This window comes from Anguilla anguilla, chromosome 9, assembly GCF_013347855.1.
Source record: "Anguilla anguilla isolate fAngAng1 chromosome 9, fAngAng1.pri, whole genome shotgun sequence".
In the NCBI taxonomy this organism is placed as follows: domain Eukaryota; kingdom Metazoa; phylum Chordata; class Actinopteri; order Anguilliformes; family Anguillidae; genus Anguilla; species Anguilla anguilla.
In genome coordinates, this window is record NC_049209.1 from 25,845,093 (window position 1) to 25,867,592 (window position 22,500).

Here is a 22,500-nt window from a genome sequence, read left to right on the forward strand (position 1 = left end):
GTTTGCAATTTCCATTTCAGTCTATTAAAATGGCAAAAGAAAGCAGGGGAAATTATGAATAAGTTTGACTGTAAAGAAAACAGCATCTAAGCAGAGTTCATGTGGAAGACCCCTTGCACCATAATAACAACGAATACACTAGTAACTCGACCAAGGGAGGGCTTATAGGGTAATTGTAGGTGGAGGGCAAGTCACTCCAGAGTCTCTCCAGCGTAGCTGCAGTCACTTGTTATCCATAGAGAGAGAGGGAGAGAGCCAGTGCTGCACAGTTGAGTAAGGGAAGCCGGCCTAACTGCCAGAAGAACTCTCACTCTCACCAGGCCCACTCACAGAGTCCAACAGAGCGCTCAGCGGGTCCTCCCCTACCCCAGCGATGATCTGTCCATGTCTGTCTGTCTGTCCATGTCTGTCTGTCTGTCTGTCTGTCTGTCTCTGCAGTGGAGCCTTCGGGGCTTCCCTAGTGTTAGAGTCCAGGAGCTGAGAGACAGGGTCACTGCCTCTCTAAACCGGTGCTGACTGTCGGGAGGAATTTCCTCAAGACCTCCCACCCCCTTCCAAAAAAGATGAAAAGGAAAGGGGAAACTTCTCCCTTGTATATTTTGCTCCATTCCTTCATAATTTCAAATGGGATATAAATGGCTGTTTTCATTCGTGTTCATTTGTGTCCAAAAATCTTTTGTTAAATGAAACTGAGATATAGCAAAAAGTGAAAATACTGTGTTGTGTCCTTGCTGACCATAATCAGTGCCTGTGGGAGTCCATCGTCCTTCATTGCCTCCTTTTATTTGGTTTTTAAAGAATACAAACCAAGTGTTCATTTTTTGTTTGTTTCGTTAAAAAAGATGCTGTTTCGTTTCCCCGTCAGCGCTGCTCTCGCTGGGTCGGCTGCTAACCAACTCCCAAGCTGTTGACCCACTCGTCTTCCAGCCTGGTTGCCACGGTTACCACAGTAAGAGGGTGGAAAAGCAATGCTCCTGTTGCCAGGCACCGGGGGATTCAGCTGAGCACGCTCACCAAGCTTGCAGAGGGCACTGCGATAACAGAAGGAGAGACAGACAGCAATAATTAACACACACATGCACACACTCGGATACACAAATCAGCACTTATATTCCAAATACACACATCTGTTTAGGCCGGAACGCTTACATTTCCTAAAGTCTACCATCTAAATTGCTATCTGGAGAACGCCGCGAAAACCGAAAGAATTCAGAAAGTAGATAGGTAGAAATGTTCCATTGCACGTTTGGAGTATGAAAAGCGGTTTGGTTCTTCTGTCCAGTGCAAAGAGGCTACAGCAGATTTATCAATGACACACCTGACCAAATACATTCCTCGTCCATTCTTGTTCTTCAGTGAAATGCTCTTTTATTTTGTGTGTTTGTGAGTGTTAATTCTTTCTCTCTCTGTGGGCATGGCAGAGCGTTGAACCTGAGGTGACCTGCTGACCAACAAACAGCCCCACCTGATAAGGTTGAGGCCAGCATCCCTGACCAGTCATTAGATGTAGGGCTTGGACTGAGGGTGGGTTTTAGTGAGGTCAGGGCAGGGGGAGGAGGGGTTGTCTCGGTAAACAAAAAAGTATTGAAGTCTGAGCCCACCTGTAATGATTGGAGTCTTTCATGGCCCCACCATTACAAGTCCAAACACACACACACACACACACACACACAGCCCAATCCAAATATAGGCCCTGATAAGAGCCTGGGAGAATTTGCAGGCATACCATTCAGAACACCCACAGGGCAAAGAGAATTGCACACAAAGCAAAAAAAAAACTTCACACCAAAATCCAACGGTATAAAAACAATCCTTGCATGGGTAAATAATTTAAAAAAAAAACTAAACTGCAAAATGAGGTGATTACAGATTCTTTTTACATGTAATTGCCCTGGTTCCTGAGCACAAATCGATTCATATGTACAACAGCTAGGCTGGGGAATGTTTGGCACTATTTTTTGCACCCTCCGGTTGTAACCCAGTAACTGCTGTGAGTGATATTTCTCTATTCTCAGTTCAGATTTTAAAGCCTGAGGGGGTAGTTAATTCCTCAAAAATGGCGGCCAGGAAATTGCAATTCAGTCATGAGAAGATTGAGCGACAAATTAAGGTTAGCCAAAGCATATCAGCACAGCAAACAGAGTGTGTGAGAGATCAGGCCCGGAGGCCGGTAAGGGGGTGGGGGGGGGGGGGGGGGGGGGGGGGGGGGGGGGGGGGGGGGGGTCAGCAGGCGAGCGAAACACTGATGGCTGAAAGCAGAGGCCGACCGTTTCAGCCCTGCTGCTGCGTGGGAAATGGAGCGTGTGAAAGCGACAGGAACAGCGTTTCAAGGTAGAGCGATCACTGAGAGGAGGAAGAAGTGGGAAAGAGGAAGAGCCATAATTGCCCCTCTCACCGCCCAAACCCCTCCCCCCGCCCCACCACCCTCCTCCCTGCTTCCCAGGCTACGTGTGTGCAGCCATTTGATGCCAATGTTGGGCCTCAGTGGCTAGAGCAACATGGGGGGAAAAAAACACTTCCTGGACGAGCAGGGTCTCCCTGCTTCCCAGTCTCTCCCTCTGCCGGAGGAAGCAGGGAGAGGATAGCAATCGCGGGCGTCATTAATCAGGTGGCGTTTGTGACACGAGCACGGCGGATTGATTAGCGGGGATTCCATGAGGAAATAGGAATCCTGAGGAGTGTCGGCACGCCCCATCGGGCCACTGATTGTGACTTTAAAGACGAACAAAAAAAAAAAAATAAGAGGAAAAAGGAATCCAGTCAAGCGTCAGCACTGAGAACGCAGGGAAAGGCTTAGGACCTGAGAGCTTTTATCAAGTAACTGACGCACTTCAGTAGGCCCCTGAGGCAGCATGCCCGGACCCTCGCCTTTTAATTTGAGTATAGAGGAATTGGCCGAAAGGTTTTATTTTGCCAGGGCCCTGTTTACCCAGATCATTCCTTCCGTGTTTGAGTTTTATTGCGTTATTGTCGAAAGCAGAAACATGAAAGCGAAACAGTGGAGATGCAATGCTGGACCTTGCCCTTTTCAGTAAGCCTCTAGGGACCGTCTACAAAGTACATTTTTCCATCAAAACTGAAAAACAATCAAAATGAATCTACCTTGTATTTTTGTCCTTATTTGAATTTAGGTTTTGACAACTTCAGAGTAATTGTTGAATAAAGTAGTTCCACAGTAATAGCTAAGGCTTTTCAAGGGCACACAAGAATACCCATTCAAAAATCACAGCAAACTTATTCTCCAATATAATAAAGTGTAGTAAAAGAACAGGAAAACCACATACATATATGAAACAGGTCTTAGGCTAGCATTAAGGCTTATGCAGTTTAAATAGAGATATATAAATACCGTATTTACCCAAGAGAGACCCCCGAGTTGCACCATCTTGTTTACAGGGGAATCCTAACATAACAAGGATTGAACAAGTCAGAACACAGCATATCACACACACACACGCACACACACATACATACAAACACACTGCCATACCCTCTAAACACCTTCTAAGGTTAGTTAGTGTCATTCTACAATTTGGTGGAAGCTTACAATGGTGGTTCACACGTGCAAAAATCAAGCCTATTCTGGTGCATTAGTACTTGGACCACTAAACATTTGATGATCGAGGCATTTAACCCAAAAAAATTAAACATGCACAAGATCGAGAGAGATTCCGGGCATAGCCACTTTGTGGGGGTTCATTTTGTGAGAGTGGGTGTGTTTTAGTGTGCTGTGGAGAGAAGAAGGGCTGTGACTAGATCTAAGCACAGAGGGCACAGTGGACAGGCAGCCATGAGAAAAGCGATTTGGGGGAGGGGGGTGGTGGTGTGCAGGGCTAGGCCGTGGGACATGGGGGTGGGGGGGGTGGGTGTGTAGGTGGAATAATAGAAAGACTGGAGGGGGGCAGTGAGGGGAGGAACTGGGGAACTGGAGGGTGTGGGGGAGTATGTGGGGGTGTAACTGAAGGAGCACAGAGGGTGGAGGGTACTGCATGTGGGGGTGGAGGGTGGGGGACAGTGTACTACACTTGTTAGGGAATGGGGAAGGTTGCTGGTTAAATTCCCATGCAAGGTACTTTTGTAGTACCCTTATATAAGTAGGACAGCAACACGGGATGATTGGGGCACAATATTTGGGAGTATAACTGGAGGAAAGTTGGGGCTATAGTATTGGGGGTTATAATCTGAGCTGTGGGACTGGAGGATACTGGGGTACAGTATTTGGGAGTATCATCAGGACAATGGGACTGGGGGAGATTGGGGTACAGTGCTTTGCGGTATAATCAGGGCTGTGGTACTGGGGGAGGTTTGAGTACAGTATTTGGGGGTATCATCAGGATAGTGGGACTAGGGGAGACTGGGGAACACTATTTGGTGCTTAAGCAGGGCAGAGGGACTGCGGGAAATTGAAGTAGAGTATTTGGGGGTTTAAGCGGGGCAGAGAGACTGGGGAGACTTGGGCACAGTATTTGGGGGTTTAAGCTGGGCAGGGGGACTGGGGAGACTTGGGCACAGTATTTGGGGGTTTAAGCTGGGCAGGGGGACTGGGGAGACTTGGGCACAGTATTTAGGGGTTTAAGCTGGGCAGGGGGACTGGGGAGACTTGGGCACAGTATTTGGGGGTTTAAGCTGGGCAGGGGGACTGGGGAGACTTGGGCACAGTATTTGGGGGTTTAAGCTGGGCAGGGGGACTGGGGAGACTTGGGCACAGTATTTGGGGGTTTAAGCTGGGCAGGGGGACTGGGGAGACTTGAGCACAGTATTTGGGGGTTTAAGCTGGGCAGAGAGACTGGGGAGACTTGGGCACAGTATTTGGGGGTTTAAGCTGGGCAGGGGGACTGACCTGTTTGCTGGAGGACATGGAGCTGAGATGGCTGATGCTGCTGCCGTCTGTCACCACCATGGCGGAGGGGAAACGTGAAGGGTGGGAGTACTGAGGAGGCTCCTGCTTGTGTGGGTACACTGTGGACACACACACACACACACACACACACCTGTCAGTCACCCTCCTTTCTTCTTACATCACACGTATAACGAAACAAACTTAGAGCCCACATCACTCCTGTTCAGACTCTGCACAGACTACCCGAGTCTTTGAAAACTGACCATAAGGTTCTTTCAGTTTTTAAAGCACTGAATGGTTTAGCACCTTGAATCAAGCGTGACTGTGTAAATACATTGATAAATATCCAGCTGTGTAAATGGATGTTACGCTAAACTTACACTGATCTATGATAAACTGAAAGGGCCTGTACTATGAACAAATGACTGTGAGAATTTGTCATGGTGTGATATACTGCCTGAGAGTGTATGTGATGCATCCATGATGTGAATGTGTGTGATGGTGCACTGGGAGGTACTCACTGTGAGAGTGCGTGACGCTGTACTAGGAGGTACTCACTGTGAGAATGTGTGATGATGTACTCACTGTGAGAGTGTGTGAAGCTGTACTGTGAGGTACTCACTGTGAGAGTGTGTGACGCTGTACTGTGAGGTACTAACTGTGAGAGTGTGTGAAGCTGTACTGTGAGGTACTCACTGTGAGAGTGCGTGACGATGTACTGTGAGGTACTCACTGTGAGAGTGTGTGATGATGTACTCACTGTGAGAGTGTGTGACGCTGTACTGTGAGGTACTCACTGTGAGAGTGCGTGACGCTGTACTGTGAGGTACTCACTGTGAGAGTGCGTGAAGCTGTACTAGGAGGTACTCACTGTGAGAGTGCGTGACGCTGTACTGTGAGGTACTCACTGTGAGAGTGCGTGAAGCTGTACTAGGAGGTACTCACTGTGAGAGTGTGTGACGCTGTACTAGGAGGTACTCACTGTGAGAGTGTGTGACGCTGTACTAGGAGGTACTCACTGTGAGAGTGTGTGACGCTGTACTAGGAGGTACTCACTGTGAGAGTGTGTGATGATGTACTCACTATGAGAGTGCGTGACGGTGTACTGTGAGGTACTCACTGTGAGAGTGCGTGAAGCTGTACTGTGAGGTACTCACTGTGAGAGTGCGTGAAGCTGTACTGTGAGGTACTCACTGTGAGAGTGCGTGAAGCTGTACTGTGAGGTACTCACTGTGAGAGTGTGTGAAGCTGTACTGTGAGGTACTCACTGTGAGAGTGTGTGAAGCTGTACTGTGAGGTACTCACTGTGAGAGTGTGTGACGCTGTACTAGGAGGTACTCACTGTGAGAGTGCGTGATGATGTACTCACTGTGAGAGTGCGTGAAGCTGTACTGTGAGGTACTCACTGTGAGAGTGCGTGACGCTGTACTCTGAGGTACTCACTGTGAGAGTGCGTGACGGTGGCCATAAAGGGCTGCTGGGACATGTGGGAGGGCGCCTGGGGCGTGAGGCTCTGCTGCAGGGGACTCTGCAGCTGCTGGGAGAACTGCACCGGCTGCAGCGTGGTCAGGCCTCCTGCCACACTGTTAATGACCGGCACGCTCTGCGCCTGCGACGAGTTCAGACCTGCAGAGCCAGGGCAAGAGGGGGCGCTCAAACTCAGCCACTGCCATGGCACACAGGCCGAAATCCTCAGTGTTAAATCTACTCCAGGAGAGGCCAATTGGGACAATGTGTACACTGTTAGAGTTAATAGTATATGAATCAGAGTTGATTTTACACTGAACCTTTTGCTGATTGCACCATGGTTCTAGGTTAGTGGAGGAGGAGAGGGAGAGAGTGAAGAGAGAAAGGGAGAGAGGGAAGAGAGAAACAGAGAGGGAAGAGAGAAGGAAAAGACAAACGGAGAGAGGGAAAGGTGGATGAATGAATGAAGGGGTGCTCACTCTGCGCAGCGATGGTCATGATGAGATTCTGCGTTTGCTGCTGGTGGTGATGGGAACTCTGGGGCAGGCTGTGGATGTTGGTCAGGGTGCTGACCGGGGGCAGGACTCCGCCCGAAACCGAGATCTGGAGGGAGAGCCGCGTGGACGACGCGGGGCGGGGGTCAGCAAAACGCATCACGGTGATTCAGTACAGCCAGACATGAACAGATCGGACCAATCCCACCGAATGAACTCCGCGATCAATCAGGTGTTTGCGCTTAAGGTTCAGAGTCACGGTTGCGTCAGGGTTTACTTTGAATGGGTGACGAACGAAAGGGCGTGTCTTTCGAGCCGTCTGCAGACAGCAGAGGAGATTTTCATTGAAAGAACGCACAGCGCTCGCGCTGGCGCGGAGTCGGCGTCAGAACATGACCTCTCTGCCGTTCTGCACGTCGCCTGGCCCACCTCCCCTGCTGTACTTTAGCCACGGCGGCTCGCAGATAAGGGGAAAAACAAGAGCGGGGACCAGGGGAAAGCACACTGCACTACCACCAGCGCACACATTCCACAGTCCAGAGCCTCTGCACTCCAAGTGATTTAATCAAGAAATACATTTAGCTGCTTGGAGTGTTTGTGCGCGGCAAGATTTCCTTCTGGGTGAGTATGCGCTTGCACGCACGTGCACGTGTTTGTGTGTGTGTGTGTGTGTGTGTGTGTGTATGCATGCTTGTGGTTTGTGCATGTGGGGAGGGTATTTCAGAGTACTCTCCAGGTTATCAGAGACTGTTTTCAGAGAGCAGCACAAAGAGAAGAAGGGACTGTTTGACCAAAAGGGAACAGTCAGCACAGCGTCTGCACTCACAGACGCAGATGAACTTAGGTGTACATTAGGTGTAGCGGGACAATAAATCTGACGTTAATACACTAATAAAGACTAATATAGACAAAGAAATTGCCCCATTATGACAAAGCACAGCTTTCAGTCAAACAGCGTCAATTGACATGGCAACAATTTTGACGATGAACCTCCATTATAATTTCAAGTGACTTGTCGTTCAGAAGAAAGTATAATTAAGTTCACAGACAGCAAACGGAATAGATTTCACACCGGCTTCAATGAAGTGTCATACGCTGCACTGCTGTGAGACGCACTGTTAATAAAGCAGGCCAAGTGAAAGACTTTATCAAATACATTTTTGGCCCCCTTCTCTCTAAAGTAGAAAAAAAAAAAGAATCCTGACATTATCATTAACTCAACCGCCATTACCGCGGAGAAAACAAACAGCGCTCCACCCGCCCGGCTCTCTTTACAAGGCATTCAATCAATAAAGGCAGAATGTTTCTCTGTCAGGTTTATTGGCTGGGCGCTGGACGTGCCCCCGGTGCGCCGGGCTCCAGGCCCGCGCTCTCAGTCCACCCTCGGAGCCTCGCTGCAGCGCACAAAGAGCCGATTGTGCGGCGGTTCGATCGGGAAACCGCTCTGCGCTCGCGTGCGGGAAGAGAGGGGGGGGCCCGCCTCCCGCCTCCCGCCTCCCACCTCCCGCCTTATCGCCATTTCGCCAGGTGGGCCCAGGTGTGCTTACCATCTTGGCGTCAGGTGACAGCAGGCTGTGGCTGGGGTCCAGGCCTCCCGGAGACACCTGCTGGAGGACCGACTGACTGGTCGCCATGCCGTTGTTGCTGTGGTGACTAATGGTGGTGGAGGAAGTGACCTCGCTAGCTCCCGGCTGACTGTATCGAACTGCAAAGATAGTGAGAGGAATGCATGGACAATTCTTTAGATTTATTTATTTGTCAGTTTTTTGGTAAGTCTGGATACTTCCTGCTCCTCCCTCTCCTCACACAAGTACTACAGGTAACAAACCTCCACACAGTTCTCCAACATGCCAGTTTTGATTGCAAAAAGTTAGAGAAGGAGCACAACTCGGACAAAGATAATCACTAAAATAGTGCTCTTTGGAAGGAGGGGGAAATATCAACGCATTAAAAAGGGTTTCATTTGCCAGTAAAAATTAAGGTTCACCCTGATGAAGGCCGTGCAAGGCCTAAATATGTAGATCCAGCATATATAAATTTTTCTTGCCATGTTGCCAGGCTTTTAACTTTACCATTAAGAGAGCCTTGGATTCCTACTTGTTTGCCACTTTGTACTTTCTCATAATTTTGACAGGCAAACTAAACCCTTTTTGACAGAAACCTCCTTCAGTAACTTCTCACAGAGAGGGTTTCACCACTGAGATTACAGCCTGTCAGACACAGACACTGCTCACGGGCTCAGAATAGAGAGACAAAGCAACACCAACGCAGTACCAGAGCAGACAAGGCCAACACCTTTCCCTCCTAAAACCCTGTGCCTCACCTACAGGACCATGTCAATCACAACAGCTCTCACACACGGCTACAGCAGAAAGGGACATTAGGTCTGCTGAGACAACATATACCTCGCTAACTGATAGGGCGCAACTGTCATTCCAGCCTCCGCATATGGAAACAGATGGTTGATACGAAAGGCAAGGACAATAGTCGCCACACATAGATTCAGCTTGTTTGCCTTGTTTGCAACAGAGTAATCATCGCTGAAAAACACTCTTCAGGGAATAACAACCAAACCGTATACACACAGCACTGTATACACACAGGTAAAACAAAGTCATGTAAGAAATATTCAAAATATTTGTTTGTCATGCACACACAACACTGACAAGAAAGCCAAATATAAAATGATAAAAATTCAATTAATGAAATTTTTTGATGAATAGTTTTATATTATATATTATTCAACATGCGGTATTAGTTGTTTATTAAAGGCTGCATGTTGTTTATGACTGTTTTCTAATAATAGTACATCCAGTACAGTTACCATTTAGATACCTAAATATAGAAATGTGCTTTTATTAAACAGCTAGATTTGTTATACATAATTTAATAAATAGTTGTGTGTGTGCGTGTTTGTGTGTGTGAGTGTGTGTGTGTGTGTGTGCATGTGAGTACGCATTTGTGTGTGTGGGTGAATAAGTTTGTATATCCTCCCTCCAACATATGTCACAGTGTCCCGAAATGGCTCAATCACCCAGACTGCGCAACCCAGTGCCTTGTAAACAGCAGTCTAGTGCTGTACAAGCCTCCGGCTATGACCCAGGCCCAATTAACGGACTTTCCATTTTACAGCCGTCTCCCTCTGAAAGAGTGACCCGGGCAAATGGAGGTTCTGTCCCGCTGTGACTCAACCCTTCAGACCCCATTTTGGGCCGGGTTGCCCACTATTGTGGGAATACAGAGAGCGAGGTAAGGGTAAGTCTGTCAGTCGCCAGGAGGGAGGGGCCCAGCCCAACAGAAACGGGTCCCCGTGGTAACAGCGATAATTCCAGAGGGCTGTCAGAACTGAGCACGCTCCACAGACGCTGCTGCAGTGCATTGTGGCCTCTCGCATTTCTGCTGCTTTTATGACACATAATAAACAGCAGTAGCACTGCAGGGGACGTCCAAAGACACAGCACCTGGCAGTAACCATCTCCTGCGCTGTCATTTTGCGTGATGGTAAAAATACATCTCCGCCCCTCAGACAAAGTCCCACCCCCCACCCACCCCGCTCCTGGAGGACCTTTTGGATGACGCTTGGGAACGTCAGGCCAAAGGAGGACCCTTTGGGCGGCATTTCGGAACGTCAGGCCAAAAGAGACATCAGGCCAAAACACACTCCAACCCAGGATACTTAAAACAACGCAAAGCATTTCAGAGTAAGAGTGCTCATCCAGTTTTTTTTTTGAGAGTGCTGAAATTTGCCATTCAGAAAGGCCCGAATGGGGAAGAGAGCTCCCGCATCAGCGGAACGGTGAGAGAAAGAGGGAGGAGGAGGGGGAGAGCGAGGCACGGTTCTTGCCTCAGGATCCCCGAGCGTCCCTCTCTCCGCAGGGCCGGCGTAATATCAAAGGGCACAGCCTGCATCCCCAGGCAGAGTCCATTAGGCCCCTCTGAATATCAGAGGCCCCCCCGCGTCTCAGCAGGCCGTAAGCCGGGCTTTGTGGCCCTCTCTCCCCGCGTCCTTCGCTCGGTCGCCCCGGCCCGGCCCAGGGGGAGGGGGCGGCGAGGACAAAGCCCCCTCGGCGGCGGTTCTCGCGGGGGCCCCTCGCGGGTCGGCAGGGACGGGGGCCCTCATTCTCTCTCTCCTCGCCCGTCTACTCTGACCCGGTTTGCTACGCGCCTGTGCGCGCATATCTCCGCGGCGATAAGAGCGGCGAGCTCTGTAAACGAAAGCTGGCAGCCGCGCGTTACCGCCGGCCCTGACCTCCTCTCCCCGCCCCGCCCCGCCCGAGCGGAATGGCTGTTTACCTGTCTTCTCTCTGTCTGCGTTTGACCGGCAGTGAGAACCGCCAGTCTGCCTCTGTTTCACTTCCCCTCCCAAAGGCCCGTCTGTTTTAGCGCACAGTAAAGGCTATTGTACGGTCTGCCGTATTACATGGCCAATGTACAGTGACAATGGCACCACAGATTACATGTTCCTGATTAATTTTACTTAACTATATAAAAGCCTTCGAAGGCCTTTTTTAGCTAATTTTTGAACATTTTTGTATCTGCACTCATCTGTATTTAAAATGGAAATTGTAATTTGCAAGTTGCATGTGCACAGTACTTGCATGTACTGTATGAATTCTCAGCACATGGAAGTTTCCCACATGAACAAATAATTGAGCGACACAGTAATAATGTGCCAGTGGCCACTATTTGCTGACTTCAGTGCCAATGAAAAATCGTCTGACAGAGTTTTCTCTAACCTGGTCATGACCACATTGGATAAACTGATCTTCCGGTCCCATTGAAGGCATGTGTTGCCCCAAACATTTCATTTTCTGTCAGAATAGAGCGGCTTAAAGCCCTGTCCCACGTCCAAAACAGGTCAGATACCACAGAGTTGGGGTTCCACTGCGCTGGTTTGTGCCTTAGCCATCGTAGTGCGGGCCGTAAAGTCAGCGGAGGGGGGTTTTAAAATGTGCCGTCTATAGGCCCAGCAGAGATAAATGAGCCTAGTTTACAGGCCCTGTCGTCTTCTAAAACAATGTGAGGAGGGAGGGGGGCACAAGGAGACTTGAGGGAGATGAGGTAGTCGGTGATTTTAATTGTCAATTAAGCATGCATAATGCAGAGCACGCCATGGCAACGCAATGAGGAAACCTGCCGGGCCCCCATTGTCCCGCCCAGGTCCGACACTGAAAACAGCTGATGGTGTCAGCGGGGTGCTGGCTGGACACCCCAGGCACACGGTCAGCAGCTTTCAGCTGAAAGAGAGAGAGCAGGAGAGTACGGTATCTACCGCCCCTGACTCCAGCGCGAACCCTTCACCCCCCCCCCCGCCACTGCCCCCTCGGCCCCCTTCACAAACCCACGAACGTAAGGTGATCGGGTGTAATGTAATGTAATATGCAAATAAACAACCTATTGTTGTGCTTGTGCTTTAGGTGACATAATCAAACCCAGGAGAAATCTGTTTACTCGCTGTGATTATGTGATTAATTGCTCAAGCTGCTGCAATTATCTTACTTGAATGGTACTCAAGATGACACAAGGCATGGTGTTGAATTGTCTAATCCAGACATCTAACACCACGGTGGAAAATAATGCTTAAATCTGAATGAAAAGCACATAGCTCAGCAATAACTGCAACAAGATATCCTGATTCTTTAACTTCAGAACACTTCATTTTTTAATTGAATGCATGTAGAAATATGTCACTGAAAAGAAACAATGTGTGCATAAATGGTTGGTACACTGTATTGGCGTCCTAGTGCTAATGTTTAGACACTGATGCTTTAGACACATCCACATTAGCATAAGTATCAGGTTAAAAAAAACACAACTATATCAGAGCTGGAGAAAAATTGTTGCTTGTTTGGTCACTGAATTATACAGGTTAAAATTCAATAGAGCTCCTTAAAGGGATACGCCTGGGTATTGGCCCTGGGACTGTACTGTGTAGTGACAGAGACAGTTCTCCCTCTTTCCCTCTCTCCCTCTCTCCCTCTCTCTCTCTTCAGTGACCCTGCGATCGACCCTTGGCTGACCCGGGCATGCTGCAGGACTGCCCCCCTCTTTGAAGCGTTCCTGTTGGCTGACTTTGGACTGTAGGTTGCAGGTACAATGTGGATTGTTCTCAGCGTGTGTTCAGAGATCTGAATAACAATGTGCCATTTACCAAGCTCACTCACTCACTGTTATTGATCACTCTTTTTTACTCTCTCTCTCTCTTTCCCTCTCTCTCTCTCTCTCTTTTAACTGACCTTTCCTTTTTTGGCTTTCACCATTGCTTGGAAGAAAGGCTTTGCAGATGTGTCACTACTGTATCCAACTGACACCCAACCAAAAATCCAGCAGGTCACTAAACTCCAATCTCCAGCATAGAAGAGAAACTAAAGCATAGACACTTTTTCATTTCCGTAATATGAAAATGACTAAATCTATCAAATCATTTGCTCTTTCTCAGTCCTTACAGTATGGCATATCTAATCTATATAGATTCAGATGCTGAAAACACAGGCTCTTATGAGCTTTAGGGGTAGCGGTTTTAACACCATTCCTCATTCATATTTGCAACAAACACTCATTTCGTTTGGCTGGCGGCACACCTTGCAGACCTTTGGTTCCTTTTTATTTCCAACAAGCAAATTTAGTTCTTAACAAAAGTTATTTGTATAATCAATTGGTATATTACAGCCTCAAAAAAAGGTACAAGAAAGAAAAAAGAAAAATTGGATATAGTTGTGTATGTGTGTGCATGAGCGTGCCTATGTTTATGTGTGTGCTTGCGTGCATGTGTACGTGCATCCGTTTGTGTGTGTGTGCGTGTGCGTGTGCGTGTGCGTGTGTGCGCATGCGTGTGTGTGTAGGTGTGCGTGTGTGTGCATGTGTGTGTGTACTTGTGCGTGTGCGTGTGCATGTGCGTGTGTGTGTCTGTGTGTGTGTGTGTGTGTGTGTGTGTGTGTGTCTTGTCTCCAGGTGTAAAGACCAGGCCTACCTGACATTTTGCTGGGTGGGGAGCCGCTGGTGTGGTGCTGGTGTGGGGAGCTGTGGGAGAGCAGGGGGTTCATGCTGTGGATGGGCCCGCTGTAGGCGTCCATGGCCAGCTTCTGCCGGAAGGCCTCCTCCTTGCGCCGGTTGGCGAACCAGTTGTACACGCGTACCTCGGTGACCAGGTTGGTTCCCAGCCCTTGCGCTTTGGACGGGGAGACCCCTCTTTGCACGCACTCGGCTCTGAGAAGATTAGAGGGCGGGTGTGGACGTTATCACTTCAGTTTAATCACCATTTGAAGCAGTGGTGATGAAATCACAAAGCCAGTGGAATAAAAAGGCTTAATGGGATAGAGGCATGTTGTCTTCAGGGCATTCCAGCCACCATTATGCAATCAGTGCTTCTCTGATGCCATCATCATGTCCAATAGGCCAGTCAAAAAAATTTAATTAAATAAACATTGAATTTCAGTCATTACAAAAGCCAGTTGTCTAAACTAGCGGGATATTTAATTAAGTGGGATTAAGAGCTAGCCTGCTAAATTTTTGTAATATTTTAAATTGAATGAAAGCTGACTGGATGAACACCCAAAAATATCGAAAATATTTGCAAAAGCTATCGCCAGCAAACTACTTCATGAAATTCACACTGCTGATGAAACATGAATCCCTTCACATGCGATTGTACCAGCGGTAGCACTGGAGCAAAATGACATCACAGCAGAAATGAAGCGACAAAATAAAATGAGCCCCAACCGGCTCTTCCCTCACCTGTTGCACTCCTCCACCAGAGCTTCTCGCTCCTCCTTGCTGGGGTTTTTCTGCCTCTCGTAGGCCTGGTAGAGGATCTCCTGGGATGCGGGCCCCCATTTGAAGCGGTTGCGACGCAATTTCTTGTTGGCGGGTTCAGCGCCCGCGTCGTCCCCGGGCTGGCCCATACCTTGCCCAGGATGATTGAACTCTGGGAAAAAAAACAGCACCTGATCCTGACTGCCTTTGTCTGTCATATTGCTGCCAGAACCTTGCACATGGTCGAACTCTGAAAAAATAAGAAAGGAAACCTCAGGGAGTCTCGCAGAGCCCAGACACAGAACACACGAGGAATTCAGAGAAAACAGGTTTTTTTTGTTAAAGGGGTGTCATAACACATTCATGCAAAACTAAAAATAAATTAAAATCTTAGTGAGCACAAGGGATATATAATGAGTTATAAAGGGATCCATAAATGGATATCCTTCTATTAATAGATAAAGCCAGTAATGAGAATGAGATTATATGTTACATTTTACCTGTGGACTCCTCAATTTTACTTTTTTTAGGCATCTTTTAATTTTACCTTTAATGAGAGACAGCAGATCATGCTTATATGTGTTCCCTGAAGTGACCTGTAATTTATCACAAATAACTGAAGCCAAACAACTATAAAATGTAACTGTAACAACTATTGTCATTCATATAAGAAAAAAACAGCTTGTGCTAAAATATTATGACAATAAGTACACTGAAGAGGTAGGTCAGGTATGTTATTTCGGTTTATATGACAAATATGTATTTCAAATACATTGTTCTGTTTGTGAAATTCAAACGACAAATGATATTGCACAAACGGTAGTTTGTGCAAACTTAGCTTGCCAATGGTGAATGGAATGGTTTACTAAAGATTTTTATTTAAAAATCTCCATCAAATAGCTACATATGTGATGTATAGTCAATTAAAATATCAACTTACGTCTCAGAATTTCTCGCTGTTTCCTGACGTACCAGGTGTAGAGTGCAGCGCGCTTGGTAGTTTTCATGGGCGTGCCCTTGTTGAGGTGTTGCGAGAGGTGAGACTGGTTCAGTCCAGTGATATCCACGACCTCGCGCTGTGGGATGTTGTGCTGCTGCATGTACCCTTTGATTGTGCGGGCGGCGCGCCATGGGTCCTCGCTGGATAAAAAAAGAGATGATCATTCTTTATTAAGTTATTAGCCTATGACATTAAAAATAATAGCCTTTGATAAAATATATATTATTAATGTTAATATCGCGTTCAATAATAATAATAGCCCAATAATAATAATAATAATAATAATAATAATACTGCGCCTATATTGTGAATTTTTTTACTAGCCTATAATTTTACTTAATAAACAGGAGTTCATTAGTAGCCTATTATTCTCATCTGTAAATACTTTCAAAAGGACTGTACGAATCTACAGGATGAATTTCATAAGAATGTACCATGTTCAACAAACATTTTTTAAAAATTTTAGTCCATGTTAATTTGTAGCCTCGGCTACTGTTTGCCTGTCTTCTTCTTTAATTAGTAGCCTACCTAACAAGTTTAACCCTACAAATGAGATTTTATTTTGTCTTTAGATTATCTATACATTTAGGAATAGCGATATAGCGAATAGCGATAGCGAAAACCATATATTTTATATCACCCACCTAAAAAGAATAGCCATGCGCTTACCGTTAGTTTACAAAGATAAACTATAAATGCATCAGTATTAAAATGGACATTGTAAATTGCCGCAATTGTTAAATTTGGTGGCATTACAATGCGCACAAATCGGTAGTATTTTCCAAGTCTAACCGACTACTTTCGTTACGCTACAACTACAACTTTGGACTATTATGGGTGGGTGGAAGTTTATGTTGACAAACTAAATTTAGTGATCAGGCTACTTGTGACATTTAGGCTATACAAGAGAACCTACTTGAATTCATCCGCTTTTTTACAGGCAACACATTTCAAAGGTAGACTTAAATTTTTCAGCGAGTAGGGCCTACACAAATGGAAATTTTAAACTAATAAATCGTGGAACCCGCTTAATTATCGGATTTACATGGCCTATTAGAGCTCATTTTTGTTTATAAATTTATGACTTATTAGTTGTAAATGTATTGGGAGTCTTGCTCCAAAATTAGGCCTATAGCCAAAGTAGGACATGATTTAATTAACAATTGCATTACAGCCGTTCCCAACCAAATTAATATAAACATACACCACATAGTCTGTTAAATTTGAAAGCCCAAGGCCGAAGATCACAATCAGACAAACATCCTAGTTTCAATCTGGATGATTCATAAAAACAAGGTGCATAGTATCCACTAAATAACTAATTTATGTATAAATATATTATAGATTTTAATATTTCAGGATCAAATACTGCCACGTTGTCCCATTTGAAAATATTGCCCCTTTAGCCTACATCATTCAAAGTGACAATGAAATTAAGCAAATTCAATAATTCAAATAAAGTATTTCAGCGTAGTTTCCACATTTTGCAGTTATACTATACATATATTGTCAAATAAATTATAGGCATATTAATGATTTGTAAATTAAAAATTACACATCTGACGCAGAATAGAAAATTCCATCCAGGAAATCGCCCGTCCGATGTCACCTTAACCGTAAGACACCGTAGCCTATAGTGATAAAGGATTGCCGTGGAACTTCATTCTGGACAAATTGAGATTAAGCATTGAATTCACATCGGTTATAGATGATTGCAAACTCACACATGATTGTTTGTTTTGGAAAATGCCTTCATTTAAGACTGTGCGTCTAGATGTTGGTTTATAACTTTTGACAATGAATAACCAGATATCCATTCACTCTAATCATACGCCACTGTGTATCTTTCAGTTGATGATTTATAGAATAAAATTAATAATAACTCAACTACACGTGCTTTAGTTTTGATTTATCCTCATGGTTCTCCACGTTGTTGTTTTTTTCAGAGTATATAGCAAAAATTGTAGAATAACACTGGTATGATAAAAAGACTTCAAATAAAAATAATTATCGCAGACACAGGCTATGACAACGAGAAAGGCGCATACGTTTAATTAGGCCTTATTAAAAAGAAACGTTAATTTTCCTGATGGATAGAATATACTAACGCGTGTCAATTTTGCTAACTTTATTGTTCAAATTTTAAAAGGCTATAGGCTATCGTGTCTTTTTCGTGTCGCAGGTTTTTAATTGGCCGCAAGGAAGGTATTAATTAATTGATACTGATATTTAGCAGGGGAATTATTTGATTGCTTTCAAATATGCTTTTAATGAGTTATTTTCATAGGCTACTACTCTGGTTACAACCACTACAATAAATAATTACAATTAGGCCAGATAATATCCGTATTATTATTATTATTATTATTATTATTATTATTATTTCAAACCAAATAAATTATTATTTCAAGCCAAATAAATTCCGGAAGCTCAGATCGTTTAATTCTATAATCGATTCGGTGCCATGGTGCTCCGCCCGGTGCCAATATGACATAGGCTATGTGAGTAGCTACACTGAACTTGAATAGTTGACAAAATGGTTATCTAAATTTGGCAAGAATAATGTATAAAAAACAACAAGTATTTACCTATACAGGTAATAAGTTTTAAACCGGTAACTAAAATCATAGTCCATAATTAGGCTATTATTTGAGAAAAGCCGACTGCTTAAATTCTTATTGGATTTCTGTCGTTAACTTGGTGAACAATCCTAGTGCGAAAAAGCACATAACCAGAACCATTTATAATTGTTTTCACTTTAGAGAGAATAAACTTGTTCCCAAAAGACAACAAGGAAGACAAAGGTTTATGCTTTTATAATCTGACCAACACTCCCCAAATGAACTGCAATCACACAGAAGAAGTATAGCCGTTAGGCCTAGTTTGACTAAGTTGACCTAAGTTATATCGCAGCCCATCCGTTATTTTTTTAATGTTTCGCTTTTATGTTTATGACACGAATAATAAATACGCTTAATGTAAATACTGTAAATATTAATTCTCAAATCGTAGCAAATGTCACACTAATTTTGAGGTCAAGTGAAAATAAATCTTGAAATCACATTTAAATCAGACATGCCGGCTATGATATTTGATCGTAAACTGTGGCGTTGTGTTGGGTCGCTTTGCCAGCAACACAAATTACACGAGGAAGTAACAGAAAGAATTCCATAATCATTTTAATTTCAACTACATTTCTTTCTCTCTCTCTCTCTCTCTCTCTCTCTCTCTCTTTCTATTGAATGACCTTTTACAAATTGTTTGGCCAAAATGGGCCTTCTATTAATAAAACGCACAACAGTGATTTAAGATTGAAAACAAGATAACTATAAAGGCAAAGAAAAGAAAGATTAGATAAAACCCACGATAACATTCGATCCACTTCTGCCCTCTGTTCTGCCGCCTCCTCAGTATTGAGAGACTGGAGTTCTTTCAGTATCGGCGGAGTATCGAAATCGTCTCCGTCCTCGGATCCCTCGTCTCCGGACAACTTCCCACCTTTACTGTGCCCATTGGTCAGCGTGTGAAAAACTGGCTTTGAATCGGAATCACCGCCGTTCATTTTCGCGCTCGACGGAGACATCTGCAAATTTTCCAACTTTACTCCAAAGCCAGTCGGGCTGGGGTCCATGTCATCCAGCGCTTGGATAAGGATATCTTTGGTAACTCCAGAATCTAACAAGGCGTTCAGAAGTTCCTGCTGCAGAGATGTCAACTTCGACACCATTTTCGCAAACATCAAATCGTTTTTTTTTCTCAAATATCTAACATGTAAAAATAAAAAAACAACAGAAAAGACAAAGAAAATTGTTATGAAGTTATGCCTCTCTCTGTCCTCTCCTCTTCGGCAGGCTATGTACGTAAAACTAGTCCTATGGGCACCTGCAAGGAGACGTTGGTTAGCTGTCCAGCTGGGAGGGATGGTTTAATGTGCCATGATGCCTGCGGAAGGCAGGCAATATAAGATATGGTAATAAGTGGGCTGGCTAATGCGGCCTGTATGCAAATCCGCAGAAACTGAGCCTATTGACGGAGCAGGGCAGGTAGACGGTTCCCTGTGTTGACACTTGTGGCTGTGGTTATCGACTAAACTTTAAATGAACTTTGGACTTCTGTTGGATGAAGGCCTTGTTAGAGGGAGGCATATAATAATAGGCTAATAATAATAATAATAATAATAATAATAATAATAATAATAATAATGATGATGATGATGATGATGACAACAATAGCCGTTGTTAATAATGATAATCTCAATAGCTTTATCAATATTAGAAATAATAATATCACAATCATACTACTCGTCATCATTATAATCATCTGCATAATCATCATCGTCCTCGTCGTCATCATCAAGATAATAAACATTAGTTTTTATTTGAATTTCTTGTTTATAGCAGGATACAAACACACACACAACATTCAGTCAAGTAGACCTATATAGATACGTTTTCGCTCGATCTGATATGGATAAAAGTATCTGGTGGATGGAAAACAGTGCTTAAATTAAGATTTATGAAAAACCTATGGCATATACTGAAATGTCCATGCATTCAAAAAAGAACTGAAAATATTAGAATAAGAACTTTTAAATAATTCACTTCAGTAAGTAAGACTACGTGTTTCTTTTCAAACTAATTATCAAACAAATAGCGTCTGTGTGTGTATGGTGTATATATGTATAGCTAACACGAAAATGTAATCGTTTATTTATAAATGCATTCATAAATTGTAGAAAGAATGAGTTACTGAAAACACATTAGAAATAAACATATAAAAGCATAACAAAAAAAGTTTTTGACAATCGTGAGGGTTTATTCACTCAAAGTATAAAGTTCTTATATTGAGATGGGTTTTTTTAGGACAATGTTTGTTTTCGCCAGAAGGCAAGATATTCACTTGATTTAACAAAAGCAATGCTGCCTTCAATTTAATATTGGTATAAAACTATACTGGTATAATACGCTTTATGCTTTGCTTTGAATTGAACCTCTCTTTGCCAGGGCACACATGGGAAAGCAAAACTACTCATTACAGTCTTTGATCTCGAATGGTTCTTGATTCGATTTTGATTGTGATTAACCAGGATTTGTGTTTTTATCTTTTTTTACTATTATTCGTTATCAACCGGCCTTTCAGTTCTTGTCCTTACTTAGGCGTGTCTGAGAGAGGATGTGATAAATGAAACGTGCTCGTTCAGCCAGGTAAACGAAGCTGAGATCAGAGATGCGATCCTGTCACTTCCAAAGACCAGAAGACAAATTCTCTGCACGAGAAAACATATCTTGAACAATTACTGACTTCGTGTTTTGCCCGTTGCATTTAACCAATTGTTCATGTAAAATAATTCGATCCGTAGTTTAGGATACTGACCAATCTACAAATTTACAGTTTTGTCCCCCATTACTCCAAAAAGTAATCTACATAGGCGCATGTGTAACTTAAAAACAGATGTTGGCTCACAAATGAAATGGCCAAAATGATTTCTTATTATTAATCTCACAAATGATCTGTACAAATATAATTTTCTATTTAACGATGGAGGAGGTGCAGATACCCAAGCAACCGAACGACATCGCGTAAGCTACGACCGCAAGGATCCTTGTCTCTTTAATTTTGAATTGAGGCAAAAGGCTAATGCACGCGATATAGGTGGTAATCCTCTTCCTCCTGATTTCACCTTAATACTACAGTTATGGTAAATTATATGTATGTCTTTGTGCATGAGTGTGTGTGTTATATGAGCACAGTCCCGTACAAACCCCGGCCTGGACACCAGGTGATCAACAGTTTCAAGAAAATAAAAGATTAACGGATATAAACCGAATCGTGGATTTCTCAGAAATAGGTGACTGGAAAACTAACACATTTAGAAAAACGTGTGATATGTTAACTTGGCCCCAGAAACGTGTTGTTCCGAACAAACAAAATAAAACAGGGGTTTGCTTTAATTTAAAACAGGTTACACAAGCAAACTTATGGCTTATGGAAGTAAGACCAAAGGAATTAATCTAGCTGATCATACATGATTTAAAAAAAGATTCGACACCTGTTTTTCTACATCTTTTTGATAAAACATTCATTGAAAAATTTCAAGTTCACCTTTAAAAAAAACACAAGACCAAAACTGAACAATTATTCGCCTAATATGCAGATAATTGTAGTTAGCGGCAAATCATATTCAAATCTGTCATTAGTCATATTAGACAGTGAAATAATGCAATATAAAGGGGCTTATTAAGTAAACATAAAGATAAAGATAACTTTCTTTGTACATTTCCTTATTACACAGCGTTTTATTCTTATTATTTCCCAACTAATACAATCAATAAGTGAATGTAAATGAACATGTGTGTAAATGACCATTCTGAAAAAAGATGGTTTCTGACCAGTTTCTACAGAATTCAAAATAATCTTGATCTGGAGTTGGAGATTTTCAGAATACTTTTTGTTCTCTAATACTCACTTACAGGGGCATCAAAATGTCAATTTTTGTTAATTTAATTTGATCTGCCAATCAAGTGAATAAGAGTCAATTGTTTAGCCTGATAATCATGAAGATTAAGAATGATGTTCTTTGAAAATTGCAAATGATTTGATTAATTTCAAACATGAAGGATGGCTATGACGAACTTGATTGGAGGTGTAGCAAAAAAATACATTCCAGTCTAAATTAATATATTTTCTCTGAGCACATTTTCCTCCCTCAACCCTGAGCTATAAACACCAAAATTGTTCAAGTACAAGACATCCTTTGCCAGAAGAAGCCAATGGGGTTGAATCTTGATGGTCTGGCCTCATTCCTGTCTTTGTCACATACTCCGTGCCACCTCGTTATCCGTTAACAAATAATTAATAATAAACTGCAAATGTATTTTTTCCAGAATGCGAGCCCTCTGCCTTGTTGAGATAGCAGACAGAGCGTAGCAGTAAACACAGATGACCCC

General features: G+C 43.8%; 1 protein-coding gene and 1 long non-coding RNA gene across 3 annotated transcripts in view; one reads left to right on the forward strand and one right to left on the reverse strand.

Annotated features, from left to right (window-relative positions):
* LOC118236729 (hepatocyte nuclear factor 1-beta-A-like) overlaps nt 1–19,474 on the reverse strand; it is a 20,759-nt gene extending 1,285 nt beyond the window's left edge. Inside the window, exons 1-10 of one of the 2 annotated variants that reach the window (XM_035435314.1) lie at nt 18,919–19,474; nt 15,494–15,693; nt 14,536–14,725; nt 13,772–14,007; nt 8,349–8,506; nt 6,787–6,910; nt 6,284–6,466; nt 4,841–4,959; nt 3,359–3,403; nt 1–1,031 (exon numbers count right to left, since the gene is read on the reverse strand). The exon at nt 1–1,031 is cut by the window's left edge and continues 1,285 nt beyond it. In XM_035435314.1, coding sequence (XP_035291205.1) covers nt 1,011–1,031; nt 3,359–3,403; nt 4,841–4,959; nt 6,284–6,466; nt 6,787–6,910; nt 8,349–8,506; nt 13,772–14,007; nt 14,536–14,725; nt 15,494–15,693; nt 18,919–19,292 — 1,650 coding nt within the window. In that variant the 5' untranslated portion in view covers nt 19,293–19,474 and the 3' untranslated portion in view covers nt 1–1,010. Of the gene's footprint in view, nt 1,032–3,358; nt 3,404–4,840; nt 4,960–6,283; nt 6,467–6,786; nt 6,911–8,348; nt 8,507–13,771; nt 14,008–14,535; nt 14,804–15,493; nt 15,694–18,918 lie in introns of both variants that reach the window. The other variant, XM_035435313.1, reaches the window with a different exon arrangement.
* LOC118236730 lies at nt 7,262–12,894 on the forward strand. The gene is made up of 4 exons (XR_004767072.1): nt 7,262–7,422; nt 8,329–10,056; nt 10,328–10,502; nt 12,795–12,894. It is a non-coding gene; the product is annotated as an uncharacterized LOC118236730 (long non-coding RNA).
* Nucleotides 19,475–22,500: the final 3,026 nt, after the last annotated feature.